The sequence below is a fragment of the Triplophysa rosa genome, linkage group LG9 (assembly GCF_024868665.1).
Source record: "Triplophysa rosa linkage group LG9, Trosa_1v2, whole genome shotgun sequence".
Classification (NCBI taxonomy): Eukaryota; Metazoa; Chordata; class Actinopteri; order Cypriniformes; family Nemacheilidae; genus Triplophysa; species Triplophysa rosa.
In genome coordinates, this window is record NC_079898.1 from 4166296 (window position 1) to 4188830 (window position 22535).

General features: G+C 47.5%; 1 protein-coding gene across 1 annotated transcript in view; it reads right to left on the minus strand.

Annotated features, from left to right (window-relative positions):
* Nucleotides 1–1075: 1075 nt before the first annotated feature.
* col21a1 (collagen, type XXI, alpha 1) overlaps nt 1076–22535 on the minus strand; it is a 109479-nt gene continuing 88019 nt past the window's right edge. The window contains exons 24-30 of the mRNA XM_057341810.1: nt 19697–19741; nt 18816–18848; nt 18586–18732; nt 18265–18319; nt 17991–18191; nt 10067–10144; nt 1076–2801 (exon numbers count right to left, since the gene is read on the minus strand). Of these exons, the coding sequence (XP_057197793.1) occupies nt 2614–2801; nt 10067–10144; nt 17991–18191; nt 18265–18319; nt 18586–18732; nt 18816–18848; nt 19697–19741 (747 nt within the window). The 3' untranslated portion in view covers nt 1076–2613. The remainder of the gene's footprint in view (nt 2802–10066; nt 10145–17990; nt 18192–18264; nt 18320–18585; nt 18733–18815; nt 18849–19696; nt 19742–22535) is intronic.

The following is a 22535-nucleotide window of genomic DNA, read 5'->3' on the forward strand; positions in this document are numbered from 1 at the left end:
CTAAATGTGTATATTATATTTTATATATATATATACACACACTCACACGCACGCCCGCACGCCTGCACGCACATACGCAAACACACACTCACTCACGCACGCACGCACGCTGGCACGCACTCACTCACACACACACCACACACACACACAGGCTACAGAGAGTGTGTGTGTGTGTGCGTGTGTGTGTGTGTGTGTGCGTGTGTGTGTGTGTGTGGTGTGTGTGCGTGTGCGCTGTGCTGCGTGTGTGTGGTGGTGTGTGTTGTGTTGGTGTGTGTGTGTGTGTGTGTGTGTGTGTGTGTGTGTGTGTGTGTGTGTGTGTGTGTGTGTGTGTGTGTGTGTGTGTGCGTGCGTGTGCGTGTGTGTGTGTAGGCATGTATATGATCAAATCTACCTAACATAATTACAATTTTAATAAAAGTGAAACATTTCAGGTTGTTCTGGATGAACGCACAAGTCTCATATTGAATATGAAGAGTTTGTAAAAGAGTAACAGCGACATCTATAACCAGCTCTCAGATTTTAGTCATTGCAGATGAGCATCAATGGCTTTCGCTATAATTTCCGTTTAAATATATTAAAGATGCAATGCTGAATATTAACGCCACTGTTATTTTTACTATTTTGAGCATGTTTAGTTTATCATTAACCTCTCAACATCAATAACATGAACTACCTTGTCAAGATTTATGTATAGGATTGTTTATTTCTATTTGAAGTTATGAATATGTTGAGCAGCATCAGAATTGTGTTTCAGTGTTTAATCATATAAATAATGATACATTTCACTCAAAATAAATTTTCAATTACTCATGCTAATGTAATTCATTCCAAATCTGTATGGCTTATAGCCTTCTGCAGAACACTAAAGATATTTGGAAGATAGTTGATAACCAAACAACATTGGATCCCACTGGCTTTCATTGTATGAACTTATTTTGGCATTTCCAATTAATTTCCAACATCACTGGGTCAAGTTCCATGGTGGGGAATTTTAGATGCAATGGAAATATTCCCCATTATCACACATAAGGAAAAATTATGAAACAACAATCAACATTTAATAAAAAAATTTAATTACTATTATCAAAAGTCATTCAATCACATTTAAACAATTAAAACAAAAAAGCATTACTTCAAAAATAAGCACTCTCACAGGAATTGTTGTAACTGCTGTAACAGTTCTTATAAATAACAACAAAAAGTATACATTTATAGGAAGGTGTGTTTTATTACAATGTATGTGACACACTCTTTGACAAATGGACGAAAATTAAGTTTTCAGAATTGTTCTCTTTTCAATAACTAGTTTTACTGTGTAGTTTTAAAACGTCATTTATTGATAAAAACACATCCAGTTTACATTACTAATTATGTGAAATATCTACACTTTATTACGCTCCCCTTTGAAATCCATTGTGTAGTTACAGGGATACCGTACAGTCATGAAAATACCTGCAGTTTTAATTCGCGAAATAGAAGTGCTTAGAAAACATTAAATGTGGAAATATGGAAATTTACTTGAATATTTCTACTTGCAGTCAGCTCTAAAATATTTCACTGGCTATAAATTGCCCTATCAAAAAGTCCTGTAAATTCATTGGTCAAAGTGTTTGGGACTTCTCAGAGTAAAACCTAAAGGACAGAGATAAAAACTCTGAGATACATCAGAAATAACATTAGACACAAGACAAATTACTCCAGACAAAAACTCCTCACATCTAAAGCTTGCATGCTCGTTGAGCTTCATGGTTTACATTAACGCTGCAAAAGACAAGTTTGACAACAACAATCTTTTTTGAAAAAGCCAAAAACAAACAGTAAATCTGGAATCATAAATACAATGAGATGACGGGCTGCTGATGGTTGAGAGCCACATGAGGGAGCTAGAGTGAAGCTGAAGTGATTTCCACGGCCAGTGCTGGAATGCTTCTTACACTGGATGCTTTTCACATGTTTTTCACTTTTCATGACAAAGAGCATGAAGAAATCAGGGCACATATCAGTTTATGACAGATGAAAACAAATTAAGGGCAGAATTAAAGGGACAGTTCACCCCCAAAAAATTTTTGTCATCATTTACTCAACCTCAAGATGTCTTTAAATTTCTTTGTTCCGATAAACACACAGAAAGATATTTGGAAGAATGCTTGTAACCAAACAGGTCTTGGCTACAACTGACTACCATAGTAGAAAAAATGACAATGGTAGTCAAATGTGCCATAGAACTGTTTGCTTTCCCTATATTCTTCCTCATTTTGTTTTCAATATAACAAATAAATTTACAAATACATTTTTCCTGCTATGGTAGTCAATAGTGGACAAGAACTGATTGGTTATAAGCACTCTTCCAAATATCTTTCTCCGTGTTCATCAGAACAAAGAAGTGTATACAGACTTGGAACAAAGGGTGAGTAAATGAAGACAGAATCTTAATTTTTGGGTGAACTGTTCCTTTAAATCATGGACCATGCGTTGTATAAAGAAGGCTTATTTACACTTTAAGAGGTACTTTATGTGTCCATGAGTAAGAGACACTCTTGACGAATATGGTTATCCTGAGATTGGCTGTTACTGTTACTTTCGCTCACTGAGCAGCACCATATCCAAGCTCTTTCAATAGTTTGGCCCTTTACTGAAAGGATCTCTTCGCAACATTGCACTGTAGCACATCGATGGATGACAAACGCCTGGTTGACCGGGCTCGCCGGGGTAACCTTTCTGTCCCTCTTCTCCATTGTGACCAGGGGAACCTGGCTTTCCCGGGTGACCCGGCTTGCCGACCCCTGTCGGGCCCAATGGACCTGGAACAAAAAATGTTGTCAAGTCAAATCAATTTTATTTTATTTACACAGCGCTTTTCACAACATTATTGTTGCAAAGCAGCTTCACATACATTTTAAAAAAATAATAATAGTAGTAGGTAAACAAAATAAAATAAAGACAGTACATGGGATTAAAATACATGGTATTATTTCGAGATTTGCTCTATGCAACATGCATTAATGAAATTTAACTCATATAAATACCACGTTTTTCAATTGACGTATATTATTTTAAATACTATCACTACTGGAAACTCAAAATTACAATATACCAGAACAATTTGCAATAATACCATAACATGCAAAAAATGGGTAAGTTAAAGTTAAATGCACAAAATGGAAAACTTAAAATTTCAATATACCAGAACAATTTGCAATAATACCATAACATGCAAATAGAATCGATATGTTACAGTTAAATGCACAAGTTAAGTTTAAGATGTTCGTTTATTATTAACCCCAAGCAGGGTCGCCTCAGGCTCTACTGGTGCCCTAGGCAAGATTTTAGATTGCGCCCCCCACCCCAATACAAAATAAATAAATGAATAAATAAACATATCTGAAAATGTAAAAAAGCAATTAAAACTGTAGATAACATAAAAAATCTTATAAATTTTTAATGACCTTGTCATTGTTTGAAAATAATGTTGTTTTGTTTTAAACTGATAAAAAATACTTTATTTGAATAATAAAGCTCATAAAAAAAATGTTTCCAGTCGCATCTATGCTGCTTCAAGATGAAAAACTCCCAACCTTTCAGAATTCCGCAAAGCTCTCGGGGGCTTTAAAAATGATAAATGTGTTGTCCACGCATATTAAACGTTTAAGTTCCCTTTCTGTTGGTCTCTCGACGTTGTGTCGAGCCGACAGATGGGGTTTGACTTGAGAACCTATCATCTTCTGATTATTTTGAAAAGACCAATGAAAATTGGCGAATGAAATTTGCATGCCGGACTCCGCCCCGGACATCCGGGTATAAAAGGAACACGGCATGCATCATTCATTCACCTTTTGGTCTTCAGAGCCTAAGCATCTGATGATCTTCTGCGGATCTTCGTTGATCTTCCGCTTTTTGCAGACAGGGGTCCCCCTAGGGCAGATGTCAAGGCACGTCGTAGTGACGACGGATGCCTCCCTGCAGGATTGGGGTGCCATGTGCAACGGGCACGCAGTGTCGGGGCGATGGACGGGCCCCCGCCTGCATTGGCATATCAACTGCCTAGAGTTGTTGGCTGTGCTACTTGCATTGAGGAGGCTACAACCTCTCGTGCAGGGCAGGCACGTGCTGGTCCGGTTGGAGAGCACAGCTGCCCTGGCATATAACAATCGTCAGGGTGGCATTAGCTCACGGAGGCTAACACGACTCGCCTGACGCCTCCTCCTCTGGAGTCAGCAGGTGATCAGCTCCCTGCGAGCCACACACATCCTGGGCGTCCTGAACCAGACAGCAGATGCGCTCTCTCGTCAGTCGACGCCAACCGGGGAGTGGTGACTCCATCCCCGCGCAGTCCAGCTCATTTGGGAGCAGTTCGGCCAGGCACAGGTGGACCTGTTTGCCTCCCCGGACTCCACCCATTTTCCGCTTTGGTACTCCCTGACCGAGGCACCCCTCGGCATGGATGCCCTTGCGCACAGCTTGCCGTGGGACAAGCGGAAGTACACCTTCCCCCCAGTAAGCCTCATCGCACAGACCCTGTGCAAGGTCAGGGAAGAGGAGCATCAAATGGTACTAGTTGCGCCTTACTGGCCCAACCGGACTTGGTTCTCAGAGCTGATGCTTCTGACAACAACTTCCCCCTGGCCGATTCCCCTGATGGAGGACCTTCTTTCACAGGGGAAGGGCACGTTGTGGCATCCCAGGCCAGACCTCTGGAACCTCCATGTCTGGCCCCTGGACGGGACGAGGAGATCCTGAGTGGGCTACCCCCGGCTGTGGTGGAGACCATCACCCAGGCTAGGGCCCCTGCCACTAGGCGGTTATACGCCTTTAAGTGGCGCCTCTTCTCGTCCTGGTGTGCCTCTCGCGGAGAGGACCCACAGAGATGCTCGATCAGGCATGTGCTGTCCTTCCTACAGGAGAGACTTGAGAGAAACCTCTCCCCTTCCACACTGAAAGTGTATGTTGCCGCAGTAGCCGCACATCACGAACCAGTTGGTGGCAAGTCTCTGGGACAGCACAACCTGGGCATTAGGTTCCTTAGGGGCGCGAGAAGGTTGAATCCACCTCGCCCGCGCTCCGTACCCTCTTGGGACCTGGATGTGGTCCTGACGCCCCCCTCCGAGCCACTGGGAGAGGCCGCTGTTTCTCACCTCTCGATAAAGATGGCCCGTCTAGTGGTGCTCGCCTCCATCAAGAGGGTGGGGGATTTACAGGCATTCTCTGTGTCCACGGACTGCCTGGAATTCGGACCTGGAGATTCTCATGTGATCCTGAGACCACGGCCCGGCTATGTGCCCAAGGTTCTCACCACTCCCTTTCGGGACCAGGTGGTGAACTTGCAGGTGCTCCCCACTGGGGAGGAAGACCCAACCCCGTCCGTGTTGTGTCCAGTACACGCACTGCACCTCTACTGGGACCGCACGCAGAGCTTCAGAAGCTCGGAGCAGCTCTTTGTCTGTTTTGGAGGTCAGCAGAAGGGGAGGGCTGTCTCCAAACAGAGGCTGGCGCACTGGATCGTGGAGGCCATCGTTATGGCCTATCGATCACAAGATCGCGCCTGCCCGTTGGGAGTGAGGGCACACTCCACCCGGGGTGTGGCCTCCTTGTGGGCACTGGCTCAGGGCGCCTCTCTGGCAGACATCTGCAGAGCTGCGGGTTGGGCTATGCCCATCACCTTCGCGAGGTTTTACAACCTACGCGTGGAACCGGTGTCAGCCCGCGTCTTCCAGGGCAACAGATAGGGCCGGCATCCGGTAGGGCGTACACCTGCGAAAGCCCTTCCCCCTTCCTCTAGGGGGAGCAGCGGCTATTTCGCCTCCCTTCTTTCCCCACTGGGTAAAGAACAGGCATTCCATCCATCACTAAGCACCTCCCTGGGGGGAAGGCTGGGCAGAGCAGCCCTGCCCCCTTAGTCCGGGGAACAGCTGAGTTTTCTACCACATAGCTCTAACCGGACCTAGTGCTCCAGACGTGGTAACCCCCCATCCGTGGGCTGTTCCATCTGATGTATCCTCATGAATGGTTCCCACCTTGGTAACTCATGACCTCCCTAGGTGGACTTCCACCCTGCGGTTAACTCCTTCAGTCCGCACGTTTTCCCATCAGTTCTCCCCTGCTGGTGAGACCATGTGGTGTCTGCACTAATTCCTCCCTATGGTAGGATAGTGCTCTCTGTAGCGTTTTTCCCCCAGGGGGGATTAATGCTTACCCAGTGGCTCTTACGGTGCCTGGCGTCTTCTCGCTGTTAGAGAATCTAGGCCTCCGCCTGTGACGGCCGGTGGCAGGGGCTTCCCAACTTTTTCCAAAAAGCTCTGGGACCCCCTCCCTCTCCACTGGACGGTTACAATTCCGCGCTAGCGCTCACGTCTGACTCGCCCAGGCCAGTCAACGTCGCTCCACTGGTAATTGTGACGCGGCGCAGCGCTGTGGTGTTTTCCATAGGAACCCCATCTGTCGGCTTGACACAACGTCGAGAGACCGACAGAAAGGGAACGTCTTGGTTACGTATGTAACCTCAGTTCCCTGATGGAGGGAACGAGACGTTGTGTCCTCCTTGCCACAACGCTGGCCGCCCACCGTAGTGGTTGGTCAGGCTCCTCAGACCAAGAGGTGAATGAATGCTGCAAATTTCATTCGCCAATTTTCATTGGCCTTTTCAAAATAATCAGAAGATGATAGGTTCTCAAGTCAAACCCCATCTGTCGGCTCGACACAACGTCTCCTTCCCTCCACGAACTGGGAACTGAGGTTACATCCGTAACCAAGACGTTTATTTGGTTGATGTCCGCAATGTCTGAAAAAGTTTGTCCACATTATTGTAATCATGGTGTTTCCCGAAACCTTCTTAACTCTACTTCATTCTTACATTTATTACATTTATGAATGTGGCAGACACTTTTATCCAAAGCGACTTACATTGCATTATGCTATACATTCTTAAGTTACACCTTAATGTGTGTTCAAATTACAAGCGACTTTGTCACTGCAAGTTGGCAGGGGTTAGCGGTTATGCCCCGTTCACATTACAAGCGACAAAGCGACATGATCCCATTCATTTCAATGGAGAGCTAGTGACTTCCGGTGACACGAGAAGTAGCAACCGTTGGCGACTGGATGGGGCGTGTCTAGCGACGCGACAAAGTTGAGAAATGTTCAACTTTATGCAAATGAGGAGCGACTTTTTGGAGCGACAGCCAAGAGGAGATGGGAGCTAACATGATTCTTCTCCTCATAGCTCCTGCAGTGAGCGTCACCAGTAGTGGGAATGACGTAGCGATAAGGTTTCAGGAAACTCTACCCATATTGTTCAATTCACGAGAGGGCGAACTTCTGAAAATACCCTCGCGTCTGGCGCCCCCCGGTCATTTTGCGCCCTAGGCAACCACCTATGTCACCTATGCCCCAATCCGGCCCTGACCCCAAGCAAAACCAGCAGTCTCCCAGTGGCAAGGAATCAAAACTCCCCTATATACAGTATATATATATATATAGTATAAATGTGGAGAAATAACCTCGGGAGAGACCAGACTCAACTCAACTAAGTACGTGAAAGATAACTTGTGGGAATAAAAGAAAAAATGTTTCAGGTCTGTATGGTATTATTCTGGTTGTGGTAGACAGATAATAGACAAGATGCTGCAGTGCCTTTACAAGGAATGGGGAGGAATGCAATGCTCAATATGGTCGCTCGAAAAAGGTGTTTTTAGCGCAATTTAAGCTTCGCAGAAAAGGTTGTGGTACATTTCATGTCGTAAATATGCAATTTAATTCTGTTTAATACAATTTACTTTCTGCCAGCGATTTTAGAAATATCTGCCTGTTGTCTTGCTATGATGTAAATAGTAAATCTTTATGAATGCATCGATGCTACATTCAGGTGGATGAAGTATTGTTCACTGGAACAAACTAAGTTAAGATTCTTATTAATAATGAATTAAATTGCTCATTAAACACTGGTGTCCTTGACATAATATTGCTATTGCTTTTTGTTCTGCCTAGGACTCTCCCTATCCTGCTTTCATAAATTAAACAATAAAAGTCAGCTTTTGCATATCAAAAATCAAGCAGCTAAAGTTTAGTAAGGTTGTCACGGTCCTACCTTCTTGTTTATGAATTTCTAGTCATGTGGCAGGATCGGCACAGAGCCCTTAGGTTTTATGTGGAGAGAATCATATTATTGTCTATTGTTTATATATTAAAGTCTTGTTTTGTTAACTCTTTACCGCTGCCTGCATCTGGGTTCTTCCTCCACTCCACACCCGTTCGTGACAGAATACACGAGCCACTAATGAACCCATCAGGCAGTATGGACACTGTTCGCTCCCACCAGGCTCGTCTCCTCTGCGGCATTCGCCAGGGAACCGGAGACGTAGATGACTACACGGGCCGGTTCCTCGAAGTCGCAGAGGAGACGGTGTTCGGGGAGGAGGAGTTGGTGACGCTGTTCAACGCCAGTCTCAGGGAGCCACTCTCGCGTGCGGAGATGAGGTCGCTGAGACCGCTGGACTTTGATGCGATATGGCTGTATGCCGTGGATCGATCAGAGTCCAGGGTCTCAGTTCAACCCACCTACTCATCTCCGCTGGTTGCGATCCCTGAGGGCCTTCCCCTGAAGATCGTGGTTGTGGGCGTCGCCACACCTTCCTCTCCACCACCAGCGAGCCTCGGTGGCAAACGGGGAAGGCGAGAATCCTGGGGTTCCTCGTCAGAGGCCTCCAACCCCGAGCCAGCCGTACCCTTCACCTCCTTCCTTCAGCCGACCACCAGGCGGGTGGCTCGGCTGAAGAAAAAGAGGCAGCGGCGGGCAGTGTGGGCCTCTCCCCAGCCGGTGCAGCCGGTGTCCAGCCGGTGATCAAGCCGGCGTCCAGTCCGGTGCAGCCGGCGTCCAGTCCGGTGCAGCCGGCCTTACAGCCGGTGCAGCAGCCGGCCTTCCAGCCAGGTCCCAGCCTTGTTCCACCGACGCTCAGGTCGGCGGTCCCTCCCAGGACTTCCCCCACAAAGTCCCCCAGGACTCCGCGCCCTCGAGCGCGGCCGGGGACTAAAATTATTCCCCCCATGAACTTTGTTGTTTCCCCACTCCCCCTCCCATGTGTATTTTTCTTGTTGTCCCACCCCAACCCTGTTGTTATTATTGCTTGTCTGCCCCTTGTCTTGTTTGCCATGTCTGTTTGGGTCTTGTCCTTGTTGCAGTCTATCATGTCCTGTTAGTCAACCCCTTGGTGAACACCTGGAGGTGTTCAATAGGGGGGGGGCTCTGTCACGGTCCTACCTTCTTGTTTATGAATTTCTAGTCATGTGGCAGGATCGGGACAGAGCCCTTAGGTTTTATGTGGAGAGAATCATATTATTGTCTATCTTAACATAATATGCGTTCTCTCCAGTGTCTTGTCATTGGTCCCGCCCTTCTCGTTTCATGTATTGCTTTCCTTCCGTGTCTAATGTTTCCCACCTGCCCTCGCTCATTATCCTTCGTTTGTCATACCTATAAATGCCCTCATGTTTCTTTGTCCTCTGCTCGTGTATTGTACTGTGTATGTACCGTGTACGTGTATCTAGTGCTTACCTTATGTTCTTCGTGCTTGTATGCCCATTCATCGTTCCCGTACTTACCCTGGTGTCTGTTAGATCTGTGAGTGTTTCCCGTTTGCCTTTTTGCTTTTACCTCGTGTACTGTTTTAGATTTAGTTCCGTTTCTTGCCCCTCGTGGGAAGTGTTTTGTTTTGATTTCTTGTTTTGTTTCTGTGTATGTAGTTCCGGTTTTGTTTTACACCCCATCGTGGGTTTTTTGTTTTATATATTAAAGTCTTGTTTTGTTAACTCTTTACCGCTGCCTGCATCTGGGTTCTTCCTCCACTCTACACCCGTTCGTGACAAAGGTTGAACGGCACATTTCAGCCAATTTTGTAATACCATGCAGGCTTTGTAAAGAATGTAGGAGATTCTAAACAAAGACAGCAATTGCTTGTTTTTTACATGATGAGACCAAAAGGATATTATTACTATATTTGTTTTATGAAAGATTACCTATGCTTTTCCCATTTTGGTTAACTGGCCAATGCATAACCTGTTAAAAGAATTTCCTCACCTGGTGGACCTGGGAGACCTGGATCACCAATCTCTGACCGTCCTGGTTTTCCCTTTTCACCATTTTCCCCTGGATCACCTAAAAAGCCAGAAAAAATGTTTTAGTACTTCAATAAAGAATTCTTTATCATTTATAGTTGTATATAGTCTATTTAAAAGTAGTTACTCTATTCTCAAATACAGTTTGAAACCATACACCACATACAAATGCCTATTGCTTCAACGGCCAGTTTAGATTGCTCTCATTATTGTCAGATAAGCTGTTTATACTGGAAGTGCCCAATGTGATGTGATTTTAGTTGTCCCATGTCTGTTTTGACATGCTGCACTGCAACGTCCACTAAATCATTCTACTTCATAGGTGCTGTCTAATGCTATTTCATGCTTTCTTAGTTGTTTACACTGTTAAAGATTTTAGCATGATTTATCATCTAAGCATGGTCAAAGTGATAAAAAACTGAGAATGTAGTACTTCTGTGCCGAATTCGCACCTTCAGCTTTTCAAACATGGTTCTTCATTACATAACAAAGTTGCCTTATTTCTTTTATAGGCAATTCTCCCAGAACAGCGCACGAGTACACATCAACCAGGGGTGCGTTTCCCAAAAGCATTGTTTGCCAACTATGGTCGCAAGTTCCGTCGTTCCAGCATAGTTGAAGGATTTAAGTGTTTTCCGAAACCATTGTTCCAATGATTATTCGCAAGCAGCATCGCAAAATTGTGTGGTTGGAACTACAGGTCTAGAGCTGTGGTTAGATGCATGTTCCTTGATATTATGACATGTAGATTTACATGCATCATACTTTTGAGCAAAGTAAGCAAGCAACATGCAGTGCATTTCTATATCCATCATTCTAAATATATACAAATTCAATTTCTTGTCAAGAAAATAGAAGTGCACACGCACCTGAGCCTGAGCCTACATGTTCTAGGACCCTGGGGAATCCCTGGGCAGAGTGAAATATGAGGAAACTTATAAATTAATTAAATATTGTGAAATTGGCAACTTTGGATAAAAGCGTCTGCCAAATGAATAAATGAAATAAAACAACAGAGAGCAAAAAAACGATAACAAAAATAGTTTTCAGATGCAGCGTACATTCTTTACAGCAGTAATGTGACATTAAATTGTTCTGAACAGATTAATTAGAAGACGGTATTACTCCACCACCTCTGTGACGTCATTAACTATATTGTTGATATATAAAATGACAGATGAGCGACAAAGTTACTGTTTTCGGGAAACAGTCGTGAGTAGCTAGTTAGTTTCTCAAACGATGCATCGTACTATGGTGGTTAACCAGCAAGTTATGTAGTTGTTCGGGAAACACACCCCTGAACGAGAGCGAGAGAAAGAGCACACCCAACAATGTGCTTTGTTCGGGTTACAGAAGTTCAGCTGTGCAAGTGTGTTTGTTTGTTGACAGCAATTCGGTGACGAATGTTTTAAAGAAGGCAACGCTGGATTTGCAGATCATTTGAAAGTGCTAATGCATAATGTAAACTACACAAACATACAGTGAATCAACAGTTATGCGAGAATAATGCGATGATGTACTGTGTGCTTGTGCTTTAGCCCCACCTACTGCACATCTCTAGGAGCTTGACTGTTTTTGGAAAGAATCATACAGCTGTATTTGTTTTTACAAGCTGATAAAACTAAAGGCTCTTAAAGCATGCAATACTACTCTACAGGTACTCAAGGTTAACATGAGATTGGCAGAAACTGTGTGTTATGTCCGCTTTAAATAGTTAAATCCTTCCAGACCATTACATTAACGCCAGGTCTTGATATCTTTGGTCTAATAATTAAAATGTTTTGTTAATAACTACACGTTTTTGTATGTGTAGTAATACCAAAAGTAATATACCGAATATGTGTACATTTCATATAATAATTGGGATACATAGTTCCCTTTCTGTCGGTCTCTCGACGTTGTGTCGAACCGACAGAATGGGGTTTGTCTTGAGAACCTATCATCTTCTGAGTATTTAGAAAAGGCCAATGAAAATTGGCGAATGAAATTTGCATGCCGGGCTCCTCTCCGGATGTCCGGGTATAAGAGGGAAGCCGGCGTGCTCATTCATTCACCTTTTGTTCTTCAGAGCCTACGCATCTGGTGAGCTTCTCTACGATCTGGGTGATCATTCTTTCTGCTGGAATCTACGACGTGGACAGCGGACGGTCCCTTCCTGCAGTGACTCTCCCCTGGGCGTCTCGGCAGTTCCGGAGGTGTTCGAGCAAATTTCCTTTTCTAAAAGAGCAAATTTCTCCAGCGTGGCTTGTCCCGCTGTTCTCATGGGTGCAACACACTCATCGAGGAGGGGGACGGACACAATGCCTGCTTCCAGTACGCTGGGGCAGACGTTGTGGATACGTCCTGCCCGCACTGCGGGCGGTGACGATTCAGACGTTGCGTCACAGGTGGCTGTGTTCCCACGGGACTCAGCCACCACCTCGTTTGCTCCCCGTTCCGTGGCGGCAGGACTACGGCCCTGCCGTCCGCTATGGCAAGCAGCGAGGGTGAGATGAGGATTACTGTGAGCGATAATCCGCCAGCCACGGCTCACGGACCGTTCACACCTCGTTTCGCTCGTCTGACCGTTCCCCAAAAAAGACGGTCCGCCGTCTTATTCCTCAATCACGTATTCGGACACGATGCGTGATGATGAGAGGTCTCTTGCAGCATCGGGGGGTGACGTACTGCCATCCGACTCCGACGATTCTTCGGGCTCCCTCCCTCGGGGGGTCGAGCCCAGGAAAAAGCGGATGTCGAGATGTCGGCCATGCTTTCCCGGGCCGCCGTGAGTGTTGGGTTGCAGTGCCCGCACTGCCTCTCCCGGCGTTCGCGGCTGGCTACATGGCGCCTCGGGTTTGAGCGCGGCTCCAAGCCGCGCCCGCCCCCAGTGCCGTGTTTACCGGAAGTGCATGAGGAACTTTGCAAGACCTGGAACGCCCCTTCCGGCACGTTTCACATCAAACAAAGTTCTGTCACCCTCTCTTCCCTCGAGGTTGAGACAGCTGGAGGATGCGTCGGTGTCCCCAGGTGGGGGGGTTCGACCTAGACTCCCGTCCAAAGCATGTGGTGTCTCGGCATCTCTGGTGTCGAGAGCTTACATTGCGGCGGACCAGGCTGCCTCCTCTCTCCACGCTATGGCTCCTGCCAGGCCAGGGCATTGAGAGAGCTCCACGAGGGTAAGACCTACCCAGCGCTTATGCAGGAACTCCGCGCCGTCACCGACCTCGCTCTACGGGCGACCAAGGTGAACACGGGGGCCCTGGGTCGGACGATGTCCACACTTGTGGTCCATGAGGAACTCCTCTGGCCGATACTTGCGCAGATGAGTAACGCTGAGAAGGTCCGCTTTCTCGACGTACCCGTCTCGCAAGGGGGGGCTGGTTGGTGTTACTGTGGAGGGTTCTCGACAGTTTAAAGCAGTCCTCCGTGCCGCAACTCGGCCGCCTCGGCCGTCGAGTCCCGTGCACTGTCTGCTTCCCAGCAGCCCTTGTCCTCTTCAACGACCTCCAGTGACCTGGAGGAGACAGCGAAGAGGAGACCATCGCCCCATCAGCAGCCGCGGGCAGCGGCTGTCATGGGATCACCTCAGGGGGATCGAGACTACCATTGGGCCCGACCCCAGCCACAGCGCTGGTAGGTCGGATAGGGACGGTTCCTGCCCCGTCCCTCCATCTGCTGGCCCCCTCCGGGGGCTAGCGCCCACTTACTCTCAAAAAGGAGAGTTTCCTCTCTCTCTGGGTTACCTCAGCCGCTCTCACCCTCTGCACGACGGTGAACGGCAAACTCGACGTTGCGTCATGGCAAAGCGCAATGTCGAGTATAAACACCAGCCCTCAGCACTCTCAGTCAGACAGTGCGTTGAGCTGCGCAGTCGCCAGGCAGGAAATATGGCAGAGCCGATCTCCTTCCCCGGGGGGCCTCCCCTGGCAAGGAATCCGTACTGCTAGCCATCGAAACACCCTCCGCGGGGGCGATGAAGCAGATCAACCTCTAGTCCCCTTTCACAGTTCTGGGAGCCCCCAGACTGTCAGGCGGGCTGAGGAAGACGATCCGTCTCGGCTACGCGATTCAGTCGCTACACGTCCGCCCAAGTTCCGGGACGTCCTTTTACCTTAGGCAGAGGCAGGGATGCCCCCGTACTTCGGGCGGAGGTCGCCTCCCTTCTGGTGAAGGGAGTGATCGAGCCCGTCCCACCGGCCGAGGTGTTCAGTGGGTTTTACAGCCCGTACTTCATTGTCCCTAAGAAAGGCGGAGGGTTGCGCCCTATCTTGGGTATGTGTGTTCTGAACAGGCACCTACACTAGCTGCCTTTCAGGATGGTCACGCAGAAACGCATCCTGGCGTCCGTCAGGCATCAGGACTGGTTCATGGCAATCGACCTGAAGGACGCGTATTTTCATGTCTCGATCCTCCCTCGACTTCGGCCGTTCCGACGGTTCGCGTTCGAGGGACGGGCATATCAGTACAGGGTCCTCCCCTTCGGTCTGTCCCTGTCTCCACGAGTCTTTACGAAGGTCGTGGAAGCCGCCCTCCTTCCCCGTTGGGAAGGAGGTGTACGGGTACTAACTATCTCGACGACTGGCTCAAGTTTGGGCACACTCTCGAGATCTGTGGTGTACACACAGGGACCTGGTGCTCCGGCACCTAGATCGGTGGGGCCACAGGTCAACTGAGATAAGAGCAAGCTCTCCCCGGTGCAGAGCATCCTCTTTCTCGGTATGGAACTCGACTCTGTCCTCACGGGCGGCCCTGCTCACCCCCAGGGGGTGGCGCGAGGACTAGCGCGCCCGGTCAGTGTTGAACTGCCTGAGATCAGACAGTCAGCGGTCCCCCTGTAACAGGAGGCTCCTGGGATTCATGGCATCGTCGGCGGGGGTGGCCCACCCTCGGGTCGATGCATATACGACCGCTCCAACACTGGCGGCAGAGTCAAGTTCCTTGGAGAGCGTGGCACACCGGCAGCAGGCGTTGGTCACACGCTTTTCTGCCGACACACCCTAAGGGGTGCCGTGTGCAACGGGCAAGCAGTGTCGGGGCGGTGGACGGGCCCCCGCCTGCGTTGGCATTCAACTGCCTAGAGTTGTGGGTTGTGCTACTTGCATTGAGGGACTTCCTCTCGTGCAGGGAAGCACGTGCTGGTCCGGTCGGACAGCACAGCTGCTGTGGCGTATTCTTCACTCACAGCAGCTAACATGACTCGCCCGACGCCTCCTCCTCTGGAGTCAGCAGGTGATCAGCTCCCTGCGAGCCACACACATCCCAGGCGTCCTGAACCAGACAGCCGATGCGCTCTCTCGTCAGTCGACGCCTCGCGGAGAGTGGCGACTCCCTCCCCGCGCAGCCGGCTCATTTGGGGGCAGTTCGGCCAGGCACAGGTGGTCCTGTTGCCTCCCCGGACTCCTCCCATGGTCCGCTTGGTACTCCCTGTCCGAGGTACCCTCGGCACGGATGCCCTTGCGCACAGCTGGCCGCGGGACAAGCGGAAGTACGCTTCCCCCCAGTGAGCCTCATTGCACAGGTTCTGTGCAAGGCCAGGGAAGAGGAGCATCAAGTGGTACTAGTTACGCCCCTTCGGCCTAACCAGGACTTGGTTCTCGGAGCTGAGGCTCTGACAACAACTCCCCCCTGGCCGCTCCCCCTGGCGAACAGCTTCCCCAGGGGAAGGGGCACGTTACGGCATCCCAGGCAAAACCTGGTCTCCATGTCTGGACGGGACGAGGAGATCCTGAGTGACCCACCCCCGGTCCGGTTGGGACGTCACTCAGGCTAGGGCTTCGGCCACTGGGCGGCTATACGCCCATAGGTGGCGCCTCTTCTCGTCCTGGTGCTCTTCTCGCCGAGAAGACCCGCGGAGTTGCTCGGTCGGGTACGAGCTGTCCCGTCCTCAAGAGAGACGGGGGAGTAACCTCTCCCCCTCCACACTGGGAATGTATGTAGCCGCTACGGCCGCTCATCATGACCCAAGTGCTGGGTAGCCTCTGGGACAGCACGACCTGGTCATTAGGTTCCTAAGGGGCGCGAGAGGGTGACCACCTTACCCGCGCTCCGTACCCTCTTGCGACCTAGGTGGCGGGCCTCAAGAGGCCCCGCCCCCTTCGAGCCTCTCGGGGTTGCCGCTCTTTCTCAGTCTTGATAAAGACGGCTTTCCGCATGGCGCTCACCTCCAAGAGGGTAGGGGATCTACAAGCACCCTCCGTGTCCACAGATTGCCTAGAACTCGGGGCCGGGATTCTCACGTTATCTTGAGACCCCGCCCCGGCTACGTGCCCAAGGTTCCCACCACTCTCCCGAGAGACCAGGTGGTGAACCTGCAGGCGCTCCCCACCGGGGAGGAAGACCCAACCTATCCGTGTTGTGTCCAGTACGCGCACGGCGCCTCTACTTGGACCGCACGCAGAGCCCAGAAGCTCTGAGCAGCTCTTTGTCTGTTTCGGAGGTCAGCAGAAGGGAGGGCTGTCTCCAAACAGAGGCTGGCGCACTGGATCGTGGATGCCCTCGTTAGGGCATACCGATCTCAATTCGCCCCTGCCCGTTGGGAGTGAGGCACACCCCTCATGGGCACTGGCTCAGGGCGCCTCTCTGGCAGACATCTGCAGAGCTGCGGGTTGGGCTATGCCCAACAACTCCGTGAGGTTCTAATACCTACGCGCGGAACCGGTGTCAGCCCGCATCCTGGCAAGGTGTGGGACCGGCAGCCGGTAGGGCGTACGCCTGCGGAAGCCCTTCCCCCTCCGGGGGGAGCAGTGGCGATCCCGCCTCACTTCTTTCCCCTCGGGTAAAGAACAGGCATTCCATCCATCACTAAGCACCCTTCCAGGGGACAGGCTGGGCAGAGCAGCCCTGCCCCCTTAGGCCGGGGAACAGTTGAGTTATCTCCCACATAGCTCTAACCGGACCTAGTGCTCCAGACGTGGTAACCCCCCCTCCGTGGGCTGTTCCGTCTGATGTATCCTCATGAATGGTTCCCACCTTGGCAACCCATGACCTCCCCAGGTGGACTCCCACCTTGCGGTTAACTCCTGCAGTCCGCACATTCCTCCCATGAGTTCTCCCCTGATGGTGAGACCATGTGGTGTCTCCACTAATTCCTCCCTACGGTAGGTAGTGGCCTCTGCAGCGTTTTTCCCCCCCAGGGGGGAATAATGCTTACCCAGTGGCCCGTACGGTGCCGGGCGGCTTCTCGCCATTTAGAGAATCAGGCCTCCGCCCGTGACGGCCGGCGTTAGGGGGCTTCCCAACTTTTTGTGGAAAGCTCTGGGTCCCCCTTCCTCTCCACTGGAAGGTCATAATTTCGCGCTAGCGTGTTCGTCTGACTCGCCCAGGCCAGTCAACGTCGCTCCGCAGAGATTGTGACGCGGCTCAGTGCTGTGGCGTTTTCCATAGGAACCCCATTCTGTCGGTTCGACACAACGTCGAGAGACCGACAGAAAGGGAACGTCTTGGTTACGGATGTAACCTCGGTTCCCTGATGGAGGGAACGAGACGTTGTGTCCCTCATGCCACAACACTGGCCGCCCACCCCAGCGGTCGGGGGAGGATGCTTTAGGCTCCTCAGACCAAAGGTGAATGAATGAGCACGCCGGCTTCCCTCTTATACCCGGACATCCGGGGAGGAGCCCGGCATGCAAATTTCATTCGCCAATTTTCATTGGCCTTTTCTAAATACTCAGAAGATGATAGGTTCTCAAGACAAACCCCATTCTGTCGGTTCGACACAACGTCTCGTTCCCTCCATCAGGGAACCGAGGTTACATCCGTAACCAAGACGTTATTCCCCCTAGTTGGTCTGCTCTGTGAATATTTGGAGATGATATGCAGCTTTAATGCTTGTGTAGACAACCCCTTTACAGTCGTGTGTTGTGTAACGGTCAGAAAGTTAAGCTGATGATGTGTAATACCAGTACCTTTCATGCCAGAGACACCAGGTCGCCCGGGTAAACCCCGCTGACCCGGCAGCCCATTAGAACCAGATAAACCTGGGAATCCCCGTGAACCCTGAGGACCTGCTGGCCCCGGTTGCCCTGGGGCTCCCATCCTTGTGTAGCAGTGCTCACATCTTCTGTTATGATTGTGTTGGCTACTCAATAGAAGTGCTGGAATCTCAGCTGGAATCAAATATATGTATGAATATACATAAGAGAAATACAGAAAGATGAAATGTTCATTTTAGGTACTTACAGCGAAGGACATCTCTGCAAATCTGTTGAATATGTTGTTCAGACAGCACTCTGCCCTGCAAAAACACAAGCTCCTTTTCAGAATGAAACTTTCCATAAAATATTACTGCGTGGAAAATACTATCAATATTTTGTTACATACATTTAAATTTACACATATGGCAGACATTTGATCTGAAGCAACTCGGACAGTGGATTCATACTATACATGTTTTTACCAGTCAAATCTATGACCTTTGCACTGCTAACACAATGGTCTACATCTGAGCTACAGGAACACATGTATACCAGCATGAGGTATGACTTAAAATATAATACATACCGGTCGTCCCTCGGGTCCAGGTGTTCCCGGGGGGCCGATTTCACCACTTTGACCCCTGGGCCCAGAGGGCCCCATTGAACCTGGTTGTCCTGGGAGCCCCTGGTGGCCGATCTGACCCCTCTGACCAGCCTCTCCTGGTGTCCCTTTCTGACATGCACACAAACACATCTTAACACACTCCCAACACAGCTAATGTCAACCGCATATATTCAGATGAGAAATGAGCCCACCTCGCCTTTCTGACCTGCTGGCCCACCTGAACCCTGTTTATAAAAAGAGCATTTGCCACTATGATTAATACACAGATAGAAATTAGGTTATTATTATGTTATTATGTAAACATTCCTATTACAATATAAATAACAATACTCGACAACTGTATTTTGAAACATAAGCAAATAAATAAAATGTTTTCTGATCATGATATATTTTAGAACTGCTTGAAAAAGTCAAGAGATCTGTAGTAGGTGTAGCCACACACCGCAAGGAACACTAAAGTTAGTAAATAAAACATAAGCTAGAGAAACAGCTTACTTACTTACTTACTTAATTACTTTTTAAGCTCACACAGGTGACTTCATATATGCATTTCTTTACATTACTTCACATAACGAAAACACATTTTTCATTTATCTTTAGGTATAAAAGGAAATCCTTTAATTGCACTACAACAATTTATATATAATTTGTTCATTTTAAATACTTTATATTTTATGTCATTTTTTATTATAAAAATAACTTAGTATTGCATACTACATGTAAATAAATTTGTCTTGTACATATACTGTATAGTACAATAACATATTGTGCTTATTCCAGGGAATACTACCACTGTATACGTAAATACATTAAATTCATAAAACTGTACCAAATAAATTAAACTTAATGATGCAAGATTATTTTACTTACAATTTATTTATTTATTGGGTTGTGTGGTTCATTTGTGTGGCCTGATGCACATATTATTAAACTAGACTGGTATGTTTTTAGCTTATTTGATTTCTTGAATTAATTTAAGATATAAAATCTGATGTTCTGTAGGTTCAATTTACAAAAGTTACAGTTATCCACAAAAGACAGAAGTGTGTTAGACTGTTCAAGCAAAACTTACATGAACACCAGGTTTTCCAGGTTCTCCTCTTTCACCTTTCAGCCCCTGCACAATTTCATAAATGTTTTATAACATATACTGTACTTATAAACTGTCACGACCGTGGTGAAAGAACCCAGTTGCAGGCAGCGGTGATGAAGGGGTTAACAGAAAGCTTTATTTAACAGAAAATAAACACAAAACAAAGACCCACGATGGGGTAAATCAAGAAAACAAGAAACAACTCAAACAGAACATAGACTGACTAAAACTGGACTAAACTGAGAAACACTTGACAAACTATAACTAAACACTAAAAGACTTACTTGACTAGACTCACAATACAACAGGAACAGGCAATAATACTAACGCTGGACGAGAACAAGACAGCACATAGCACACGCACCAAACACAATGACCGAACACAGGACAAAGAAACATAAGGGTTTAAATAGGGAAGACAAACGAGGGATAACGAGCAAGGGCAGGTGTAGAACATAAGACACAAGAGGGAGACAATACAGGAAACGAGAGGGGCGGGGCCAATGACAGGACACTGGAGAGAACGCATATTATTGTCAAAAGGACAATAATATGTTTCTCTCCACACATAACCAAAGACTTTGCCATGGCTCTGCTACAGGACCAAGAAAAACATGACTAAGGAAGCAGAGCCATGACATAAACAGTCATCAGCTCATATAAATATCTAAAAGATTAGAATTAAAGCAGTTATTTTCTGTCTAAATACCTGACTGCTATGTTCTGATACAGAACATAATGTGTATGGTTTATCTAAACCTAATTCCCCAAAAAACGTCTCTTGTCAAATAGCCCATACAGCACGGGTCTTCAACTACTTTTCTTTGAGGGCCAGATTCCAAAAGTATAAATAGGATGCAGGCCAGATTTTTACCATATCCTCATTTCTTCTGTTATTTTGTATTTATGTTATTTATTGCGTTTTGTTCCTTTTATACTGTTTTTGTTGCTGTTATTTATAGGCCATATATTAAAATGCACACAAATATTTGATCCAGTATTTGTGCCTTTTTATGATATTAAATTAAAAGGGATATTGTCTTTTTAGTTGTATTTTATATTCCTTAATGCCTTACTTTACCCAAAAATTGCTACTAATTTACTCACCCACAGTCCTCCAGTACATCCAAGATGTGGGTGGCATTGTTTTTTCAAGAAGATATTTTGGTTGAATTAAAGTTAATTCAAAAGTAATTTTGAATTTTAGTGAATTAAAAGGAAAACACGCAAATACATTCAACACAAAAGTAATCCCTGCCCCTTGTGACGTTAAATTAGCGTTTTATAAAGCGAGTCAATTGATCTGTGCAAGAAACTGAATGCTATTATCACATCTTCGGGTGAATACCGATCGCATTCATGTGCCCCACGCATTTATAGGGCAGATCCTTTGTATAGTGTGCGAGTTCTGGGGGGAGATGAACAGTGGTTTTTCGTAAATATAGCCGGTATACATAATGAATGCAGTAATAAAAACAACATCGTTTCCCCCTTATCTGAGACAACCGTTCACGTGGTGTACCCTTCCTACAGTTAGCCTACTTTCAAGGGCACAAAACACGTTTTAGTAGGCTACGCGACCTATCGCAGCCCGTGGCTGCGCAATGCATTGCTGATTGTAACGTTGTAAATAACATTAAGTTTCTTGGACTGACCGATCAAATCGCTTTATAAGACGTAAATCATTATGAGCCGCGGGAATTACTTCCGCATTGAATGTAGAAGCATTTTGGACTTGGACTAAAGAGGACGTGCATTTAAAGCACACCGTTATAAAGTCTCTCCACTTATTTGAAATGTTAAGGCGGGCTAGGTAAAGATGATTGACGGGCCGCATTTGGCCCGCAGGCCGCCAGTGTCACGGTCCCACCGTCTTGTTTATGAAATTCTAGTCGTGTGGTGGGATCGGGGCAGAGTCCTTGGGTTTTATGTGGGAAGGCCATGAGATGTTTAGGTTTTTACCTCTCATGTGTTTTTCCAGTGTCTCGTCTCTGTTCCCGCCATCTCGTTTCCTCGTTATCCTTCCCTAAGTGTTTGATTACCCACACCTGCCCCGTGTCGTTATCCCTCGTTTGTCTTCCCTTTAAATAACCTCTTGTTTCTTTGTCTTGTGCTCGTGGATTGTGCTATGTATGTACGTTGTACCGTGTTTGTATCGTTTTACCGTTACCTTGTGCTTGTGCTCCCGTTCCTTGCCCTGTCCGTGATTGTCCGTAATCTGTAAGTTTCTTGTGGTTTTTCCCTGCTGTGTTTTTTTGGTTTAAGACGTTGTGTCACTGTTTTGTTTATTAGTTTATTTTTGCCCCCCCTTGGGAAGTGTTTTGTTTTGAGTTCTTGTTCTGTTACCGTGTCCGCCTTTTCCCCCTCGTGGGTTTATTGTTTCTGTTTTATGTCCAAATAAAGTGTTTTTGTTAACCCCGTCATCGCTGTCCTGCAATTGGGTTCTCCGCACACATTCCGTGACAGTGGCTTGACGAGGAGCTTGAGCTGACGCAGGATTTTCGCCTGAGCAGAAGAGCTATGAATGCTTTACATAGGCTCTTGCAAAGACAACTGGAAACTCTTATCTATGTTTACTGGCTAGCTCATGAACTATCATATCGGGTAGTGTCCAATGTTTTCAATGTGCCAAAAGCAACAGTCCACCGCATAATCCACAAAGTGGCACAAAACATTTGGTCCAAACTAAAGAACGTTGTCTTCTTTCCACGAGCAGAAGAGCTGCAGGCAGTGGGACAAGGTTTTGTTGAACAATCAAGAACCCCTGCATTTAAAAACGTTGTTGGTGCAATAGATGGCACCCATATCAGGATTAAGG